Here is a 17372-nt window from a genome sequence, read left to right as displayed (position 1 = left end):
GTTTTACAGAACCAAAACACCAACCATGCTGTTTGCAGTGAGTCCAGGACTGCAGGTCAGCTTTCTCCTTCTCCTCCTGATCCCTGCTGAGGATAAAACCAGAAGAGAATAGTCCCTGAGGTTTGAATGTCTCACTGTTGAGAGCTGGAGGTGCTTTCTTTCCCAGGATTCATGGAAACCAGCCAGATCTCTCTAACCATGACATAAAAAAGAGAAGAAACATCACTGAGCTGCAAAGCAAGGCATGAAGCCTGGGATTATTTAATACCTCTGGTCTTACACATCATGCTTAGACACAAAGCACTTGTCTTAAGCAACCTCAGCTATTGTCCACCCTGCAAACCCTCATTTTCTTCTCCAAGGAACATGAAAAGAGGTTTTGGCAGGAGGTGGGGTTTGCTTTGTAACTCATTCAATTCTTTTCTAGCTCAATCAGACTCGTTTTTCCAGTAGAATAGGCTCTTGGGGTCAGTACCTGGCAAGTCACCAGGAGGTGTGTGCCATTAAAACCAACGAGGAAGACTGGTGGCAGCCCAGAAACCAGATGACCTGAGGCCCTGCAAGATGAAGGTGTTTCTGTTTCTTCTGTTGCTGGCTATCATTTGGATGGATTTTGGTAAGTTCCTGCTCTGATTTATCCTGGCTCCTACAGGAGATGCAGCATGAGATGAGATGGAGTGCACCCTGTTCCCTCTCAAGTCCACACTTCCCACTTAGAGCATCTCTCAGCAAAAGAAAACCCCTCCCAACCCTGTCTTTGGAGTGTTTCCAGCCTCTCAGGTGTTCAGGACCATCATGGTCTCACTGGGCTCGTTAGTTCAGGCACTTTAGGAAGTGTCCCAAGCCAAAGTGTGATTAGAGCATGTGATTTCTTCAATGCCAATTGCATGTTTTGTTGCTCAGTCTCTCTCTCCCCTTCTTCTGTTTTGGTTGGTTTTGTCTGTTTGTTCAAACCTTCTGTTCCTCCTTTGCTGCTCAGCCCTGAAGCCAGAGAGCCAGGTTAATGCAGTGAGTGTAACAGTTCTCTCTAATCATCAGCTGCATGTGTGGGTTTGCTAAACTGGGTGGGCTGGGACACAAAGCTGGTGGCCCAGGTACTGCAGGGGTTGATTTTTTCCCAGCTCTGTTTAGTAATAGCTTTGGTTTGCATGAAGTCAGTGGCAAATGTTGGCAGATGGCCTTGGGAAACAAAGAAGTGTGAAGGGTTTGGGGGGGATTTTCACCATCTGCAGGAGGATTTGAGGGTTTGTCACCACTGAGAGTGACCCTCATCATCCTCCCTCCTTCCCTTCTGCATTTATTAGGCCACTTGTCACCTTGCTGGCTTGACTTGAAGCACACAGTCCAGGCCAACTGCAGCCTTATATTGGGGATGACCTATTTGGGATGTGGAGGTAGGGAGCAAACCCCATGAAGTCCAGTCTGTCCAGGGATGCCATACAAACCTGCCTGTGACCTGATCCAGGTGGCACCTTCTTCTGCAGGGGGGTTGGACTGGATGAGCTCTTGAGCTCCTTTCACACCCCTACCATTTCCATCAGTGGGATTGAGTTGCTTCTCCTCCATCACCAACTCCATGAAGCCAAGCATGGAGGGATGTTTGGGATATGAATGTTTTCATTCCCTAGGGAGTGAGGAATCCCCTCATCACAGACCCTAACCTTTAATAGTGGGAGGTGACTGTATGGTACAAAGGCCATCCTGGCATAGACTCTTCATCTCTCCATGCTGCCAACACAGTAACTTCTTTCACAAAACCTCATTTCACACTGAGAATCCCAAGCTCAGCCTCTGTTTCAGCCTGGGTGACCAAGGTAAGCCCAATGCAGGGGCAAGTGCAGGAGATGTGCTTGTTAATTGGGATACTTGCACCCTCTGAGCTTCTCCTCCAGATCCAGGCAGTGCAGGGTTTGATTTTGTCAGTGCCTGAGGATGTGGAGCTGAGTCAGGATTTCTTCCTTTGCATTTATTTCCTTCTTCTGTAAGGATATTCTCCTCCCTTAGGTGAGGATGTTTTCCCTTCCTCTGTCTTTGGGTCTGCACAAGTGGATTCAGCAAGAAAAGGACAAGTGGGTGCAGAAGAAAGGGATTTGGGAGGATTCTTTGGGGAGAACACAGCTGCTGTTTGCAGAGGCAGACCCACACCTCTAGACCTCCCTTTAGTATTGCACTGACTGTTCTGTTATCACTAAGACATGTCCTGGCTCTGGTCACTCTTAGTTCAAAGCCTTGGGGTGCTGTGTCAAGATCAATGGGAGCTCCATGTGCTCACCACAGATGCTACAGCAGAGATCAATGATCATTGTCTCCCCTGCTCATTCTGGGTTTTCATGTCTGCTTGTCAAGGGAGAAACAGCAGCTCAGAGAGGAACATCATTAATTAATAGACGATGACTTGGAAAGAAAGGGATTCTATGGTCAGATCTCCTTCAGTGGGGGAGAAAAACCTGACAGGCAGAATGCAGCAGGAAAAGCAATGAGGTGGAACACAAACTTGATCCTAAAATTGACTCACCAACCAAAGTTTGCCATCCTGCTTCATGAGGCTTTGTCAGGAGTCACAGAATCATGGAATTGTAGAATCACAGAATGGTGGGGTTGGAGGGACCTTCAGAGCTCATCCAGTGCAACCCCCCTGCAGAAGCAGCTCCCACCTAGAGCAGCTCACACAGGAACGTGGCCAGCTGGGGCTTGAAGCCCTCCAAGGAAGGAGCCTCCACACCCTCCCTGGGCAGCCTGGGCCAGGGCTCCCTCACTCAAACACTCCAACACTTTCTCCTGATGTTTCAATGGAACTGGTTGTGTTCCAGCTTCAGCCCATCACCCCTTGTCCTGTTGCTGGATACCACAGAACAAAGTGCTGCCCCAGCCTCCTGACACCCACCAGGGAGATATTTGTCACTATCCATGAGCTCCCCCTGAGCTCAGGCTCCTCTTCTCCAGACTGAACAGCCCCAGGTGCCACAGCCTTTCCTCACAAGGAAGATGCTCCAGTGCCCTCAGCACCTTGGCAGCCCTGCACTGGCCTCTCTGCAGCACTGCCCTGTCTCTGCTGAGCTGGGCAGCCCAGCACTGGCCACAGGACTCCAGCTGAGCCTCAGCAGCTCTGGCAGAGCAGAGGGGCAGCACAACCTCCCTGGCCCTGCTGCCCACACTCTCCTCAATGCCCCCAGGCTGCCATTGGCTTCTTGCCCACGAGCCCACGTTGCTGCTCATGGGCAGTTGATTCTCCCCCAGCACTGCCAGGTGTGTCTGTGCAGAGCTGCTCTCCAGCAGGTCAATCCCCAGCCTGTGCTGCTGCAGGGGGTTGTTCCTCCCCAGCTGCAGGACTCTGCCCTTGTCCTTGTTGAACCTCAGCAGGTTCCTCTGTGCCCAACTCTGCAGCCGCTCGAGATCCCGCTGACTGGCAGCTCAGCCTCTGGGAATCAGCCAGTGCTCCCAGTTTGGTGCCAGCAGGGAACTCACTGAGGGTCCCTCTGTGCTGTTCACCCAGGTGGTTGATGAAGATGTTGACCAAGACTGGCCCCAAAGATAAGTCAGAGTTGAAGGATCTGCCAATAGCCAGGTGAAGCCTGGCAGGTGCTATCTTTACACTGAAATACTTCAGCACTTTAAGCTTAGCTTTTCCTTTAAAGGGACTTGTAATACACCCTGTTCCCTTTTACACCTAATTTCCTATTTAAGCTACTGCATGGCTGGTCTATATTGAAGTTCATAAGCTCTGTAAACAAAAAGGGATCACTGTGCTTTCGTTGTCTCCACAAACATGTGCTGTTCACAAACAGACCAGTCAAATACTCCAAAGCTTTCCTACAACAGGACTTTTAGCTGCCAAACCATGGTGTTTCCTCCTTGCTCTGTGAGATTCCAGCTGCCTTATTTGCAGAGGTAAAGGTTCTTTCATTCCAGCTTCTTGCTAAACACTTCCAGACCCGTTCTATTTCCCATCTCAAAAGGATCTCCTTGTGTCTGTAGCTGCTCTTTGACACATTTAGCCAGGTTTGAACCTGATAGTCTGAGTAGGGTTAGTGGAAATGTGATGTTTGCACACGTTGGGGACAATGCTCTCTTACTTGGGTGTCCCTTTGTGCTTTGCCTTTGACTTCTCTGGTGATGAGCACCGTGGCATCTGAGAACAATCACCAAGTTCCTCCCTGAAGATGCATTTGAGAGCTGTCACAGGTAGAATCAATTCAACACCAGTCTTCAACAGGTGAAACAGAAGGGTAAAGCTGCCTTTGAATCAAAGCAGGGTAATTGCTGTGTCTGTCTACAAAAGGGCTTTTCCTGGCTTACTGGTTAGGGTGAAGCTGCATTCTGTTGCCAGGAGGTGGATGGTTGCCTGACACTGCATTTCAGCTGTGCTGAGATGAGCTGAACTGGTTTGTTTCCCTTTTCTATGGGGTTTAAGGGGATTTCAGGGATGAGAACAGCTTCCCAGACCAAGGAGGGCTTGCTGGGCTGTGATGGTACCAAAATGCTTTGCTATGCACCTAAGGAACACACCTTGAGGTGTGCTCAGAAAGACCTGCAGGGAGCAAAGTGCCTTGAAAAGCTGATCCAGAAATGGCTTTTGTGGTGATAGGAAATAGCAGACATGGTTCTCATTTGCTGTCTTCAGCTTGTAGTGCTCTGGAAATACTGCATCACAACCATCTGGGGTCTTCAGTGCCTCTAAAGTCTCTCTGTCACAAAAGGCTTTAAGCTCTTAAAGACATGGGCTGTGGTTATTCTGCATGTTTAGGAGCCAGTTGGTACCTGCAGGCTTGCAAGGGCTTTTGCAGCTCAACAGAGAGGTGATGAAGGACATCTATGAATAGCAAGATGAGCTACCTTGGACTGGATTTGGAGACCTGCATAGCAAAGTCTGTTTCTATGGTGTCTAGAGCCATGTCCCCATGCAATCCATTCTTGTGGCCACTGTTAACCTTTTGCAATAACTGTTTACAAAGCAGAACCTCAGCACAGTGAATCTGACAGAGACAGCTCCTTCTCTCTGGGACACTCTGCTACCTGAGAGCTTTGGAAAGAGCTGACAGAATGGACACCACCAAGTGAAATTCTCCCTGTTGCAGCTCATGTTCAAGCCTGGATTTTCTGTGTATCCATATCCTTCATCAAGGGGAAGCCATACCTGACCAACTTGATCAACTTCTACAAGGGTAGATGAGGGGAGAGCAGTGGGTATTGCCTACCTGAACTTCAGGAAGGCTTTTGACACTGTCTGCCATAAGATCCTTGTAGAGAAGCTGTTGAAGTGTGTGGGCTGCATGAACACATAGTGAAGTGGACTGAAAGCTGACTGAATGGCCAGGCCCAGAGGGTGATGATCAGTGGCACAGAATCTGCTTGAAGGCCAGTAACATGAGATAGACCTCAGAGGTCAGTACTGGGTCCACTCCTGTTTAACCTCATCTGGATGATGGGACAGCGCTCAGCCTCAGCAAGTTTGTGGATGGTACAAAACAAGGAGGAGTTGCTGATACACCGGAGGGTTGTGATGCCATCCAGAGGGACTTTGACAGGGCTGACAGGAACCTGATGACATTCAGCAAAGGGAAGTGCAAAGAGAAGAACAAATTCATCAATAGATGCTGGGAGCCATCAGCTGAAAAGCAGCTTGTCTGAAAGGGACCTGAGTGGGATACCAAGTTGAACATGACCCAGCAACATGCTCTTGCAGCAAAAGAAGACCTGTGGTATCCTGGATTGCATTAGGTGAGGTGTTGTCTGCAGGTTGAGGTGGGTGTTCCTCCTCTTGGACTCAACAGCAGAGCTGAAGCCACATGTAAAGACCTGTGTCCAGTCCTGGGCTCCACAGTTCAAGAGAGACTAGAGACAGATGGGAGAGAGTCCAGTGGAAGGCCACAATGATGAGCATCTCTCCTCTGAGGAAAAGGTGAGAACTGTGACAGTTCAGCCTGGAGAAGAGAAGGCTCAAGGGGGGGATCTTATTAGTGTCTATAAAAACCTGAAGGGAGGGTGCAGAGAGGATGGAGCCAGCTCCTTCCAGTGGTGCCCAGTACCAGAGGCAATGGGCACAAAATTGCAAGAGGTTCCCTCTGAACATCAGGCAACAGTTTAATCCTGGAAGGGTGTCTGAGCACTAGCACAGGCTGCCCAGGGAGTCTCGGTCCTTGAGGATATCAAAACCCCATCTGGACATAATCCTGGGTCACTGACTCTAGGTGGACCTTGAGCAGGGAGATTGGACTAAATGACCTGCAGAAACCTTTCCAGCCTCTGTGATCCTGTGAGTTTGTGAGTCTGTGATCTCTTTCTGATGCTCTGCTAGAGCAAGGAGAAAAGGAGATGCAAAGTAAGAGGAGAGTTGAGGTAAATCATCTTCTCTGTATGTCTCTCTGTCTTGTTTGACCTGCCTGAACCCACATCTGAGGCTGTCCCTTGACCAGCAGGTAACTGTGTTTCTCATTCCCATTGTTACAAATACCTTCTACTATTCCATTCCTGTTCTCAGTGTGAGTATTTTGGGAAGGCACCATCCCCAGTGGTACCTGGAGGTGCAATGGACAGGACCTGCTGATCCATACTAAGGCCAACCTCATGTTTTTCCTCCTTGCAGTGCAAACCTTCAGATGTTACACATGCAAAGAACCTTCTCCTGTTGAGGAGTGTGTGACCATCCAGCAGTGCAAGACGAATGAAACCATGTGCAAGACCACCATGTATTCCCGGGAGGATGGTAAGGACAAGTCCTTCATGATCCATATTAGAGGCAGTGGCTGCTGATGTAGGGTTTTCCCACTTCAAAGCCTGGAAGAGAGCTCCTGTGGGTCAGAGAGCAGGCTCCCGCTGTTGCACAAAGCAGCTTTCACACAAGTGAATGTTTGGTGAGTGCTCTGTGTTCAGCACGCTCAGGAAAGACGTGTTGACTTGGACTTGAGGTGTACAGCCAAAGAATTCTGTCTCTCCAGACCTTCTGCATGACTTGCACAATGGGTGTGTGTTAAACAGTGCTCTCCTGACCCAAGAACTGATTGGCACAGAACCATTTGGGTTGGAAAAGACCTTTAAGATCATGAAGTCTCAGCCCTCACCTCACAGAGCCACAGCCACCACTGAGCCACAGCCTCAGCACCTCAGCCCCACAGCTTTGGGATCCCTCCAGGGCTGGGCACTCCCCCAGCTCCCTGGGCAGCCTGGCACAGGGGCTGACACCCCTCTCAGGGCCAAGCTCAACCTCCCCTGGGGCAACCTGTTGCAGGGTAAAGCCGATCCAGGCAGGACACAGAGGATGCAAGATGCTGTTCAGCTTGTGACCACTTAGTGGGAATTGTTACCTATATTCCTCTTGGGATTAGTCCAACTGTGTTTGAGCTGGAGCTGAGACTTTGGTGGTGAAAGCAGCTAATGGTTCACAGAGTACAATGCATAGAATCCCAGAGTCTCAAGGGCTGGATGAGACCTGGAAAGCTCATGCAGTGCAACCCCCCTGCCAGAGCAGCAGCACCTAGAGCAGGGCACACAGGGACTCATCCAGCTGGGTTGGGATGTCTCCAGAGAAGGAGCCTCCACAGCCCATCTGGGCAGCCCCTGCCAGTGCTCCCTCACCTCAGCAGGGAACAAATTGCACCTTGTATCTCTTTGGAACCTCTTCTGTTGCAGCTTGTGCCCGTTGCCCCTTGTCCTGTCATTGCCCCTCCCTGAGCACAGCCTGGCTCCAGCCTCCTCACACCCACCCTTGATGGATTTGCAAACATTCCTGCCATTCCTAACTGTTTCTTCTTGCTCTCTTCCTTGTAGTTTACCCCTTCACAGGCATCCCAACCGTCACCAAGATGTGCTCCTCTGTCTGCACCCCATCCGACGTGGATGGCATTGGCATGACGCGCCCCGTCCTCTGCTGCTACTCCGACCTGTGCAACATTAATGATGGTGCAGCTACTTTGAGGGTCAGCTTTGTGCCAGTTGGGATGCTGGCAAGTTGCCTTTGTGTCCTCTTCTGGTCTAGACCGTGATGGGACAGCCTTTCATGCTGAAGAAGCCAGTGAAGAAGGGGATAAAGCCCTGCCAGGCCAACTTGCTTTTTAGATGCCTCATGGACAAGCCCCAACAGCTGCCAGAAATTGCTGCTTTGGTGTCTGCCCTTTCCCTGTGACTGAGAGAGAAGCAAAACTCAGCAAGTCCTGACACAAGTTGAGTTGGAGCTTCACTTCCACAGCTGCCACTAGGCTCACTGGGGAGTTTTTTTCCTTTGCTGTGGTGGTCTGGTTGGTTTTGAACTAAAAAGTTCTGCTGTAGGATGCCTGTTAAAAGCAAAAGCCCTGGTGCTAAGAGCCTTCCATACCTCCTTAGAGCAGCTTTCCCCCCAGCTGTTAGCCAGCAGAGCAGCTGAATTGGGCAGTTTTCTGATGAGTTCTGTGGCAGGTCCCCTCCACCCCACACACCCCTCACTCCACATGTGCTGCCTCATTGGCTTCTCTAGATCTCCTCCTTTGTACACAAGACATTAAGGAGGCACTTCTGTACCCCAAAGGTGAGGCAGGAGACTTCCCATGCCAGTGATCAGACCCAAAGAGGCTAAAATCTGTACCCTTCTGAGCAGAATAAAGAGTGTTGTGTTAAACTGTAGTGATCACTGAAGTTATTTATAGTGCAGCTGTCCTTTGATTCTTCTCTTCTCTTCTCTTCTCTTCTCTTCTCTTCTCTTCTCTTCTCTTCTCTTCTCTTCTCTTCTCTTCTCTTCTCTTCTCTTCTCTTCTCTTCTCTTCTCTTCTCTTCTCTTCTCTTCTCTTCTCTTCTCTTCTCTTCTCTTCTCTTCTCTTCTTCTCCCCTTCCCCTCACTGCCAGTGGCTTCCCATCAACATTTCCCCTGCCATCTCCACTGGTACAAAACTATCTTTACTAGGAGGTTTGGGTGATTTGTGTCATAGTTCTGACCTTTTATCCCCCCTGCCATGCTTCTGCATTTCCCTGTCCTCTCCTTTTTAAAAGCCAGCAACAATGTCTTTCTGCACTTCTCAATCTCCTTGTGATGTTTGGAGTAATCAATAGACACGTGCTTTAAAGTCTTCCAAGTAGCATATGCATTAGAGCAGGTTCCCAAGAGTCACAGGAGCAGTTTGATTGGAAAACACCTTTAAAATGATTGAGTCCATCCATTCCCCCTTCACTGCCACAACCACCACTGACCCACAGCCCTCAGCACCTCAGCCCCAGGGCTTTGGGATCCCTCCAGGGCTGGGCACTGCCCCAGCTCCCTGGGCAGCCTGGCACAGGGGCTCACACCCCTCTCAGGGAAACAGTTCTGCCTCAGCTCCAGCCTCAACCTCCCCTGGAGCACCCTGAGCCCCTTTCCTCTTCTTGTATCCTTACTTGGGAGCAGAGGCTGATAAGCAGTGCAGTCATGGCTCAGGACATCACAAGATTGTCCTGTCAAAGAGCATTTACAAGCAAATACATCAGGAGACAGATTATTGTGTTATATCATCATCTCAGAAAACAGCACTGACAGTATCACTGCAGGCATGGACACTGAGAGGGTAAGTTGTGGGCACAGCTATTGGAAATGATTGCAACCAAGCCATTGCTGGGCTTGGGAAGCTGTGCTGAGCATGTCTGGTTGATGGAGCTGAAGTCATGCCAACAGAAAGGGAAAACTCCCAGCTGAAGGACATGGTGATGTAGCTCTGTAGCTCAGTAATCACAGCACTGGCACTGCTTGTGAGGAGCCACACTCCTTTTATAGAGTGTGCAAGTCCTCAGGCTCTTTGAGCTTGCTTTTTCTGAGCTTGTCTTGACCTGCCCTCAGCTTTGTTTTTACTTGGCTCAGCTGTAACACTAGTTTCCCTAATTTGGCCAGGTGGTTATGCCTAATTTGCTTTACTTTGGTTTATCTTTGTATGGTGCAACTGTAAGTTTACATAGATGGTTGTAACAGGAGTTGTGTGGAGAATGATGTATTTGTGACTCAGAAATACAGACCTGCTACAACCTGCTCAAGAGATGGAGGCCAATGACATTCTGGGGTGCATGAAGAATGTGGGCAGCAGGGCCAGGGAGGTTGTGCTGTCCCTCTGCTCTGCCAGAGCTGCTGAGGCTCAGCTGGAGTCCTGTGGCCAGTGCTGGGCTGCCCAGCTGAGCAGAGCCAGGGCAGTGCTGCAGAGAGGCCAGTGCAGGGCTGCCAAGGTGCTGAGGGGCTGGGACATGTGTGTGAGGAGCAAAGGCTGCAGCCCTGGGGCTGCTCAGCCTGGGGAAGAGAAGCCTGAGCTCAGGGACACCTCATTGACACAAGTATTCGCAGGCTGGATGTCAGGAGGTTGAGGTGACACTTTGTTGTGTTGTCACCAATGCCAGGACAAAGGGTGATGGACATAAGCTGGGACACAACCAGTTCCACATAGACCCAAGGAGCAAGTCCTTTGGTGCTGAGGGGAGGGAGCCCTGGCCCAGGCTGCCCAGGGAGGGTGTGGAGGCTCCTGCTCAGGAGGTTTCCAACCCCAGCTGGACACGTTGCTGTGCCCCTGAGCCAGGGGAAGCTGCTGGAGCAGGGGCTGGGGCTGGGGCAGATCCTCAGTTGAGGAGGAACAATTCTACCATCACACTCCTTCCAGGGGAGGGCTCAGAACACAGATGACTTGATTTACTTCCCTATAAGATGGGAGGAAGTTACATCAGTGGAAGAGCAAGCACAGCACCAGGAGAAGGTGTAAAACCCCCCCAGTGTGTGTATAACCACTTAAACTGGAGCCTTTCCTGTCATTTTTCTCCTTGTATCTGCAAGAATTTGATTAAATCATTTGGTTAAACCTTTAAGGCTTCATGCACAGCAACATTAAACTCTTGGCTCTACATGTGTGTTGCCTTTTTGCCCATAACAAGGTCTGGAGTGTAACAGAAGTGTGGTTGTGGAGAGGTGGCTGGGAAGGGAGATGTTTCACTAGGGTCTTATTTCAAGGGCTGCTTGTTTGTCTGTAGGGCACATCAATACCTCCATGGGATCCTGTCAGCCAAGCTCCTGACACTGAAGGTATCCTCGTGGTATCTGGGTAACTCAGAGGGAGGGGACAAGTTATTCTGGGCAGTGGTGGTTTGAAAATGGCTGTGGGGTTAGGGGCTGTGGGTTAGTGGTGGCCATGGGAGGAGTGAGCATCCCTAGCTCTGGAGGGATCCCAAAGCCATGGAGCTGTGGGGTTAGGGGCTGTGGGTTAGTGGTGGCCATGGGAGGAGTGAGCATCCCCAGTTCTGGAGGGATTCCAAAGCCATGGAGCTGTGGGGTTAAGGGCTGTGGGTTAGTGGTGGCCATGGGAGGAGTGAGCATCCCCAGCCCTGGAGGGATCCCAAAGCCATGGAGCTGTGGGGTTAGGGGCTGTGGGTTAGTGGTGGCCATGGGAGGAGTGAGCATCCCCAGCTCTGGAGGGATCCCAAAGCCATGGAGCTGTGGGGTTAGGGGCTGTGGGTTAGTGGTGGCCATGGGAGGAGTGAGCATCCCCAGTTCTGGAGGGATTCCAAAGCCATGGAGCTGTGGGGTTAAGGGCTGTGGGTTAGTGGTGGCCATGGGAGGAGTGAGCATCCCCAGCCCTGGAGGGATCCCAAAGCCATGGAGCTGTGGGGTTAGGGGCTGTGGGTTAGTGGTGGCCATGGGAGGAGTGAGCATCCCCAGCTCTGGAGGGATCCCAAAGCCATGGAGCTGTGGGGTTAAGGGCTATGGGTCAGTGGTGGCCATGGGAGGAGTGAGCATCCCTAGCTCTGGAGGGATCCCAAAGCCATGGAGCTGTGGGGTTAAGGGCTGTGGGTTAGTGGTGGCCATGGGAGGAGTGAGCATCCCCAGCTCTGGAGGGATCCCAAAGCCATGGAGCTGTGGGGTTAAGGGCTGAGGGTTAGTGGTGGCCATGGGGGGAGGAGGAGGAGTCCCCAGCCCTGAAGGGATCCCAAAGTCATGGAGCTGTGGGGTTAAGGGCTGTGGGTTAGTGATGGCCATGGGAGAGGGAGAGTCTCCAGCTCTGAAGAGATCCCAAAGCCATGGAGCTGTGGGGTTAAGGGCTGTGGGTCAGTGGTGGCCATGGGAGGAGGGGGAGTCTGCAGCCCTGAAGGGATCCCAAAGCCATGGAGCTGTGGGGTTAGGGGCTGTGGGTTAGTGGTGGCCATGGAAGGAGTGAGCATCCCCAGCTCTGGAGGGATCCCAAAGCCATGGAGCTGTGGGGTTAAGGGCTATGGATTAGTGGTGGCCATGGAAGGAGTGAGCATCCCCAGCCCTGGAGGGATCCCAAAGCCATGGAGCTGTGGGGTTAAGGGCTGTGGGTCAGTGGTGGCCATGGGAGGATGGGGAGTCTCCAGCTCTGGAGGGATCCCAAAGCCATGGAGCTGTGGGGTTAAGGGCTGTGGGTTAGTGGTGGCCATGGGAGGAGGGGGAGCCTGCAGCCCTGGAGGGATCCCAAAGCCATGGAGCTGTGGGGTTAAGGGCTGTGGGTCAGTGATGGCTATGGGAGGAGTGAGCATCCTCAGCCCTGGAGGGATCCCAAAGCCATGGAGCTGTGGGGTTAAGGGCTGTGGGTCAGTGGTGGCCATGGGAGGATGGGGAGTCTCCAGCTCTGGAGGGATCCCAAAGCCATGGAGCTGTGGGGTTAAGGGCTGTGGGTTAGTGGTGGCCATGGGAGGAGGGGGAGTCTGCAGCCCTGGAGGGATCCCAAAGCCATGGAGCTGTGGGGTTAGGGGCTGTGGGTCAGTGGTGGCCATGGGAGGATGGGGAGTCTCCAGCTCTGGAGGGATCCCAAAGCCATGGAGCTGTGGGGTTAAGGGCTATGGTCAGTGGTGGCCATGGGAGGATGGGGAGTCTCCAGCTCTGGAGGGATCCCAAAGCCATGGAGCTGTGGGGTTAAGGGCTGTGGGTTAGTGGTGGCCATGGCAGTGCTGGGTTAATGGTGGGACTCAATGATCTTAAAGGTCTTTTCCAGCCTCAGCAATCCTTCAGTCCTTTGATTAAAGCTGCCCAAGTTGGGTGAGATGAGCCCTATGTTCAGTGTCTTTTGGTCCTTGTTGCAAGCCTGCCATCACAAGCCAGAACAAGGAGCATGCACTGGGAAAGAAAGTCAACTTTACACCAGTCTGTGATGGGGATTTCACCTGCTGTGCCAAAACCACAGAGGCAGGCATGGAGCAGATTGGGCTGAGCACAAACTGTGACACCTGGGAGTAAATCAGAAAGTTCCAGCTGCCCTGTGATTTCATCAGAGGTGAGCAGTGAGAATTCTTCACACAACCATGTGCTTCAGATCCCCCTTGTGTGATGCACTTGAACCAAAGAGATTCTTTGAGATCCTCACCAGCTAAAAGGCATTAGACACAGCTGATGGCAGCCTCCTGCTCCCTGCCTTTAACCTGTGAGTCTGAGTAAGTGTCATTGCTTTGACAAGCCATATGAGGAGAAGGCTAATCTTCCCCTCCCTTCATTGGCCATGGATGCTTCACCTCTTTGATGTCTGGCCAGTTTCCTTCATTTCAGCTCCTCTGGCTGGCATCACAACTCCTGGATGAGATCTAGGCTGAAAAGCATAAAATCCACGTGGGTGAGGCACTGTGCTTTGTAGTTGTAGGCACAGAGCAAAAGAGAGATCTCCAAGCCATGGGACAGTAGTGTCTGGTTAAACAGAAACCTGACATTGTTTTGCAAGGAGCAAAACTTGTGTAGAGCTCAGTTCTCCTTGGCCTGGTGGGAAAGCTGTCTGCACCTGAGCTGCTTCTGGAAATCACATCTCTGCATATTTATTATGTCTCTATAATAGATATATTTAATATATATATTAATAGTGACAAATATCTCCCTGGTGGGTGTCAGGAGGTTGGGGCAGCACTTTGTTCTGTGGGATCCAGCAACAGGACAAGGGGTGATGGGCTGAAGCTGGAACACAACCAGTTCCATTGAAACATAAGGGAAAGTGTTGGAGTGTTTGAGTGAGGGAGCCCTGGCCCAGGCTGCCCAGGGAGGGTGTGATTTATTTATATCTCTGCATATTTTTGTTAGAAGCTCTGCACAGACACACCTGGCAGTGCTGGGGGAGAATCAACTGCCCATGAGCAGCACCGTGGGCTCGTGGGCAAGAAGCCAATGGCAGCCTGGGGGCATTGAGGAGAGTGTGGGCAGCAGGGCCAGGGAGGTTGTGCTGCCCCTCTGCTCTGCCAGAGCTGCTGAGGCTCAGCTGGAGTCCTGTGGCCAGTGCTGGGCTGCCCAGCTCAGCAGAGACAGGGAAGTGCTGCAGAGAGGCCAGTGCAGGGCTGCCAAGGTGCTGAGGGCACTGGAGCATCTTGCTTCTCATTTGCTTTTCCTTCCTTCATCAGGAGAGCACATGGACGTGCACCACTGATCCATCACAGCACCATCCCTGCTCTGCAGCACTGCCCACTTTGCAGCATTTTTGGACCTGGTGACAACAGCAGAACCCAGGTCATCTTGCTTAGTGTAGAATCATAGAAGTGTTTTAACTGGAAAAGAGCTTTAAGTTCATGGAGTACAACCCTAACCCCTCACAGTGCCACAGCCACCACTGACCCACAGCCCTCAGCAGCTCAGCCCCACGGCTCTGGGATCCCTCCAGGGCTGGGCACTGCCCCAGCTCCCTGGGCAGCCTGGCACAGGGGCTCACACCCCTCTCAGGGAAACAGTTCTGCCTCAGCTCCAACCTCAACCTCCCCTGGGGCAACTTGAGGCATTTCCTTTTGTCCTATCACTTGTCACTTGGGAAACCAAACCCCATATTGCTACACTCTCCTGTCAGGGAGCTGCAGAGAATGCTCCTCAGCCTCCTCTTCTCCAGCATGAACACCTCCAGTTCCCTCAGCTGCTCCCCATAAGACTTCTCCTCATCAGACTTGTCCTCCAGTCACTAAAAATGAGACAGCACCAGCAGCCTGTCTGTCTGCACCCTGCTGCTTCACAAGCCCACTCATTCCTGCACAGGAGCTTGTAGCCTGAGATGAGTAACAGGAAGAGTTTTGTTTCGTGTAGCTTCCAGAGAGATTTCTTTCTCTTTCACTTCCCAAAATGATTCTGAACCTCCCAATCCTTTGGGTAATATTTTCCCTTGTAATTCATAGACATCATGTTTGGTGTGTGATTGGTTTAATGGAAGAGTGGCAGTTTTTCGACCTTGCCCAAGCTAGTGAAGAAGTCAAAGTGATTCCTTCTGCTTGAGAGCAAAATTCTCTGGGCATTTTCACTTCTGGAAATGACAAAGACCAACAAACCTGTGTAAAATATCCCAGTAAGTGTTCTGAGATGCTGGTAATGGTCCATGCTACAGATGCAAGGAAAGGAAAGCATCAAGAAGACATCAGTCAAGACTTTTCCTGCTCAGAGAGAGTGGCTCTGCCACTCTTTGCAGACATTGCCTTTGCAGTAAACATCCATCCCACTCCTTCCTGACACTCACATGGAGCTTGGATGAGCTGCTACCTCGGTTTTGGTTGCTAGGAATGTCTCCCAAAGTGATCTGCATTCTCTTCCCAGCTCAGCTCAGCCATGAGTTCTTGCAGATCAATCTGACTGTAGCTTGTTTCTTCTCCCAACAGCCTCAGAGCCCTTCCCCAGGGTCTTGGAGCTGTCTATGACAGGTTTCCCCAGGGAGCAGCAGGTATCAGCCAGGACTTTCCATAAACACATCACTGTACACACAGCTAAGCTACCTACAACTTATTTCTCTGAATGGATTGTGTTTAGCCCCTTTCCCCAGGGACACAGCAAAGGGAGTGTGTTGGCTGGGCAGGTGAGCACTCTGCTTGGAAACCTTCCAGGTAAAATCCAGCTTTGTGACTGCATGATGTAGCACAGGGAAGGAAACTGGGAGGCAGCAGACATCCCTGGCAGAATTGTCTTGGTTTGAGACCTCTCCTGGCCGCCTCTGACAGGGATGAGGAGAACAGACCTGTATTTGTGCTTGCAATGCATGTACAGCAGGATAAATCTATTGTGTTTGCTAGTTCTTCCTTAGAGAAAGCATTTCAGGAGGCCAAGGCATTTGTGACCTCTTGCTGAGGCTGCAGGGCCACTCAGGAGGAGGAAGAATGAAGTCTGAAGTTCAAGGTGTGATGGGGCTGTCCCCTCTGGCAGAGCATCACTCTCCTTGCTTGCTGTCCACAGACTTGCACAGCAGGATCTCATCTCATTTACTGCTTGTTTATTGGGCCCCTCACTGTAAGAATGACACTGAGAGGATGATGTATGCCCAGTGATGGGCAATGAGGCTGGGGAAAGGTCTGGAGAGGACATCTGATGAGGAGAAGATGAGGAAACTGAGAGAGTTTAGTCTGGAGAAGTCTGGAGGTTGAAGTGAGGTGAGGGTTGCCAAGAAAAACTGTGGACAAAGGAAAACTGAGCTGCTAATCAGTGAGATCTTGAGCAGCTTGAGAGTGGGGCACAGAGGAACCTGCTGAGGTTCAACAAGGACAAGGGCAGAGTCCTGCAGCTGGGAAGGAACAACCCCATGCACCAGCACAGGCTGGGGATTGACCTGCTGGAGAGCAGCTCTGCACAGACACACCTGGCAGTGCTGGGGGAGAATCAACTGCCCATGAGCAGCAACGTGGGCTCGTGGGCAAGAAGCCAATGGCAGCCTGGGGGCATTGAGGAGAGTGTGGGCAGCAGGGCCAGGGAGGTTGTGCTGCCCCTCTGCTCTGCCAGAGCTGCTGAGGCTCAGCTGGAGTCCTGTGGCCAGTGCTGGGCTGCCCAGCTCAGCAGAGACAGGGAAGTGCTGCAGAGAGGCCAGTGCAGGGCTGCCAAGGTGCTGAGGGCACTGGAGCATCTTCCTTGTGAGGAAAGGCTGTGGCACCTGGGGCTGTTCAGTCTGGAGAAGAGGAGCCTGAGCTCAGGGGCACCTCAGCACCACTTGTAAGTCCCTAAAGGGTGTGTGTCAGGAGGATGAGGTGACAGTTTGTTGTGTTGTCACCAGTGCCAGGACAAGGGGTGATGGGCTGAAGCTGGAACACAACCAGTTCCACTTTAATCCAAGGAGCAAGTGCTTTGGTGCTGAGGGGAGGGAGCCCTGGCCCAGGCTGCCCAGGGAGGGTGTGGAGGCTCCTGCTCAAGGTTTCCAACCCCAGCTGGACACGTTGCTGTGCCCCTGAGCCAGGGGAAGCTGCTGGAGCAGGGGCTGGGGCTGCAGCAGCTCTGCAGCTCCCTTCCAACCCCAACCAGTCTGTGATCTGTGATCCTGTGAGTAGACTCCATGTGAGCACAGATCTTTCCTCTTCCCCCAGTCCCAAGGCAGCAGCATGAGCTGTGGTACTGCTGAGCACAAGGAGCTGGGAAACACGTAGATTGAAGTTCTGATCCAAAGCCTACAGTAAATTACACAGGTTGGGTGACTTTCCCCAGGTTACAGCATGATGAGGGTGAGATGCCAACTGAGCCATCCTCTACA

The 17372-nt window shown here is 51.7% G+C and overlaps 1 protein-coding gene across 1 annotated transcript; it reads left to right on the top strand.

Moving 5' to 3' along the window:
* Positions 1 to 542: 542 nt before the first annotated feature.
* Positions 543 to 8485, top strand: LOC104549831 (ly6/PLAUR domain-containing protein 2). Its single transcript, XM_061995847.1, has 3 exons — positions 543 to 616; positions 6584 to 6703; positions 7765 to 8485. Exons 1-3 carry the CDS (start codon positions 565 to 567, stop codon positions 7977 to 7979), a joined length of 387 nt encoding a protein of 128 aa, XP_061851831.1. The 5' UTR covers positions 543 to 564; the 3' UTR covers positions 7980 to 8485.
* Positions 8486 to 17372: the final 8887 nt, after the last annotated feature.

The sequence above is a fragment of the Colius striatus genome, chromosome 4 (genome assembly GCF_028858725.1).
Source record: "Colius striatus isolate bColStr4 chromosome 4, bColStr4.1.hap1, whole genome shotgun sequence".
Classification (NCBI taxonomy): Eukaryota; Metazoa; Chordata; class Aves; order Coliiformes; family Coliidae; genus Colius; species Colius striatus.
The sequence above is the reverse complement of the archived record's forward strand: the minus strand, read 5'-3'. Positions and strand labels throughout refer to the sequence as shown.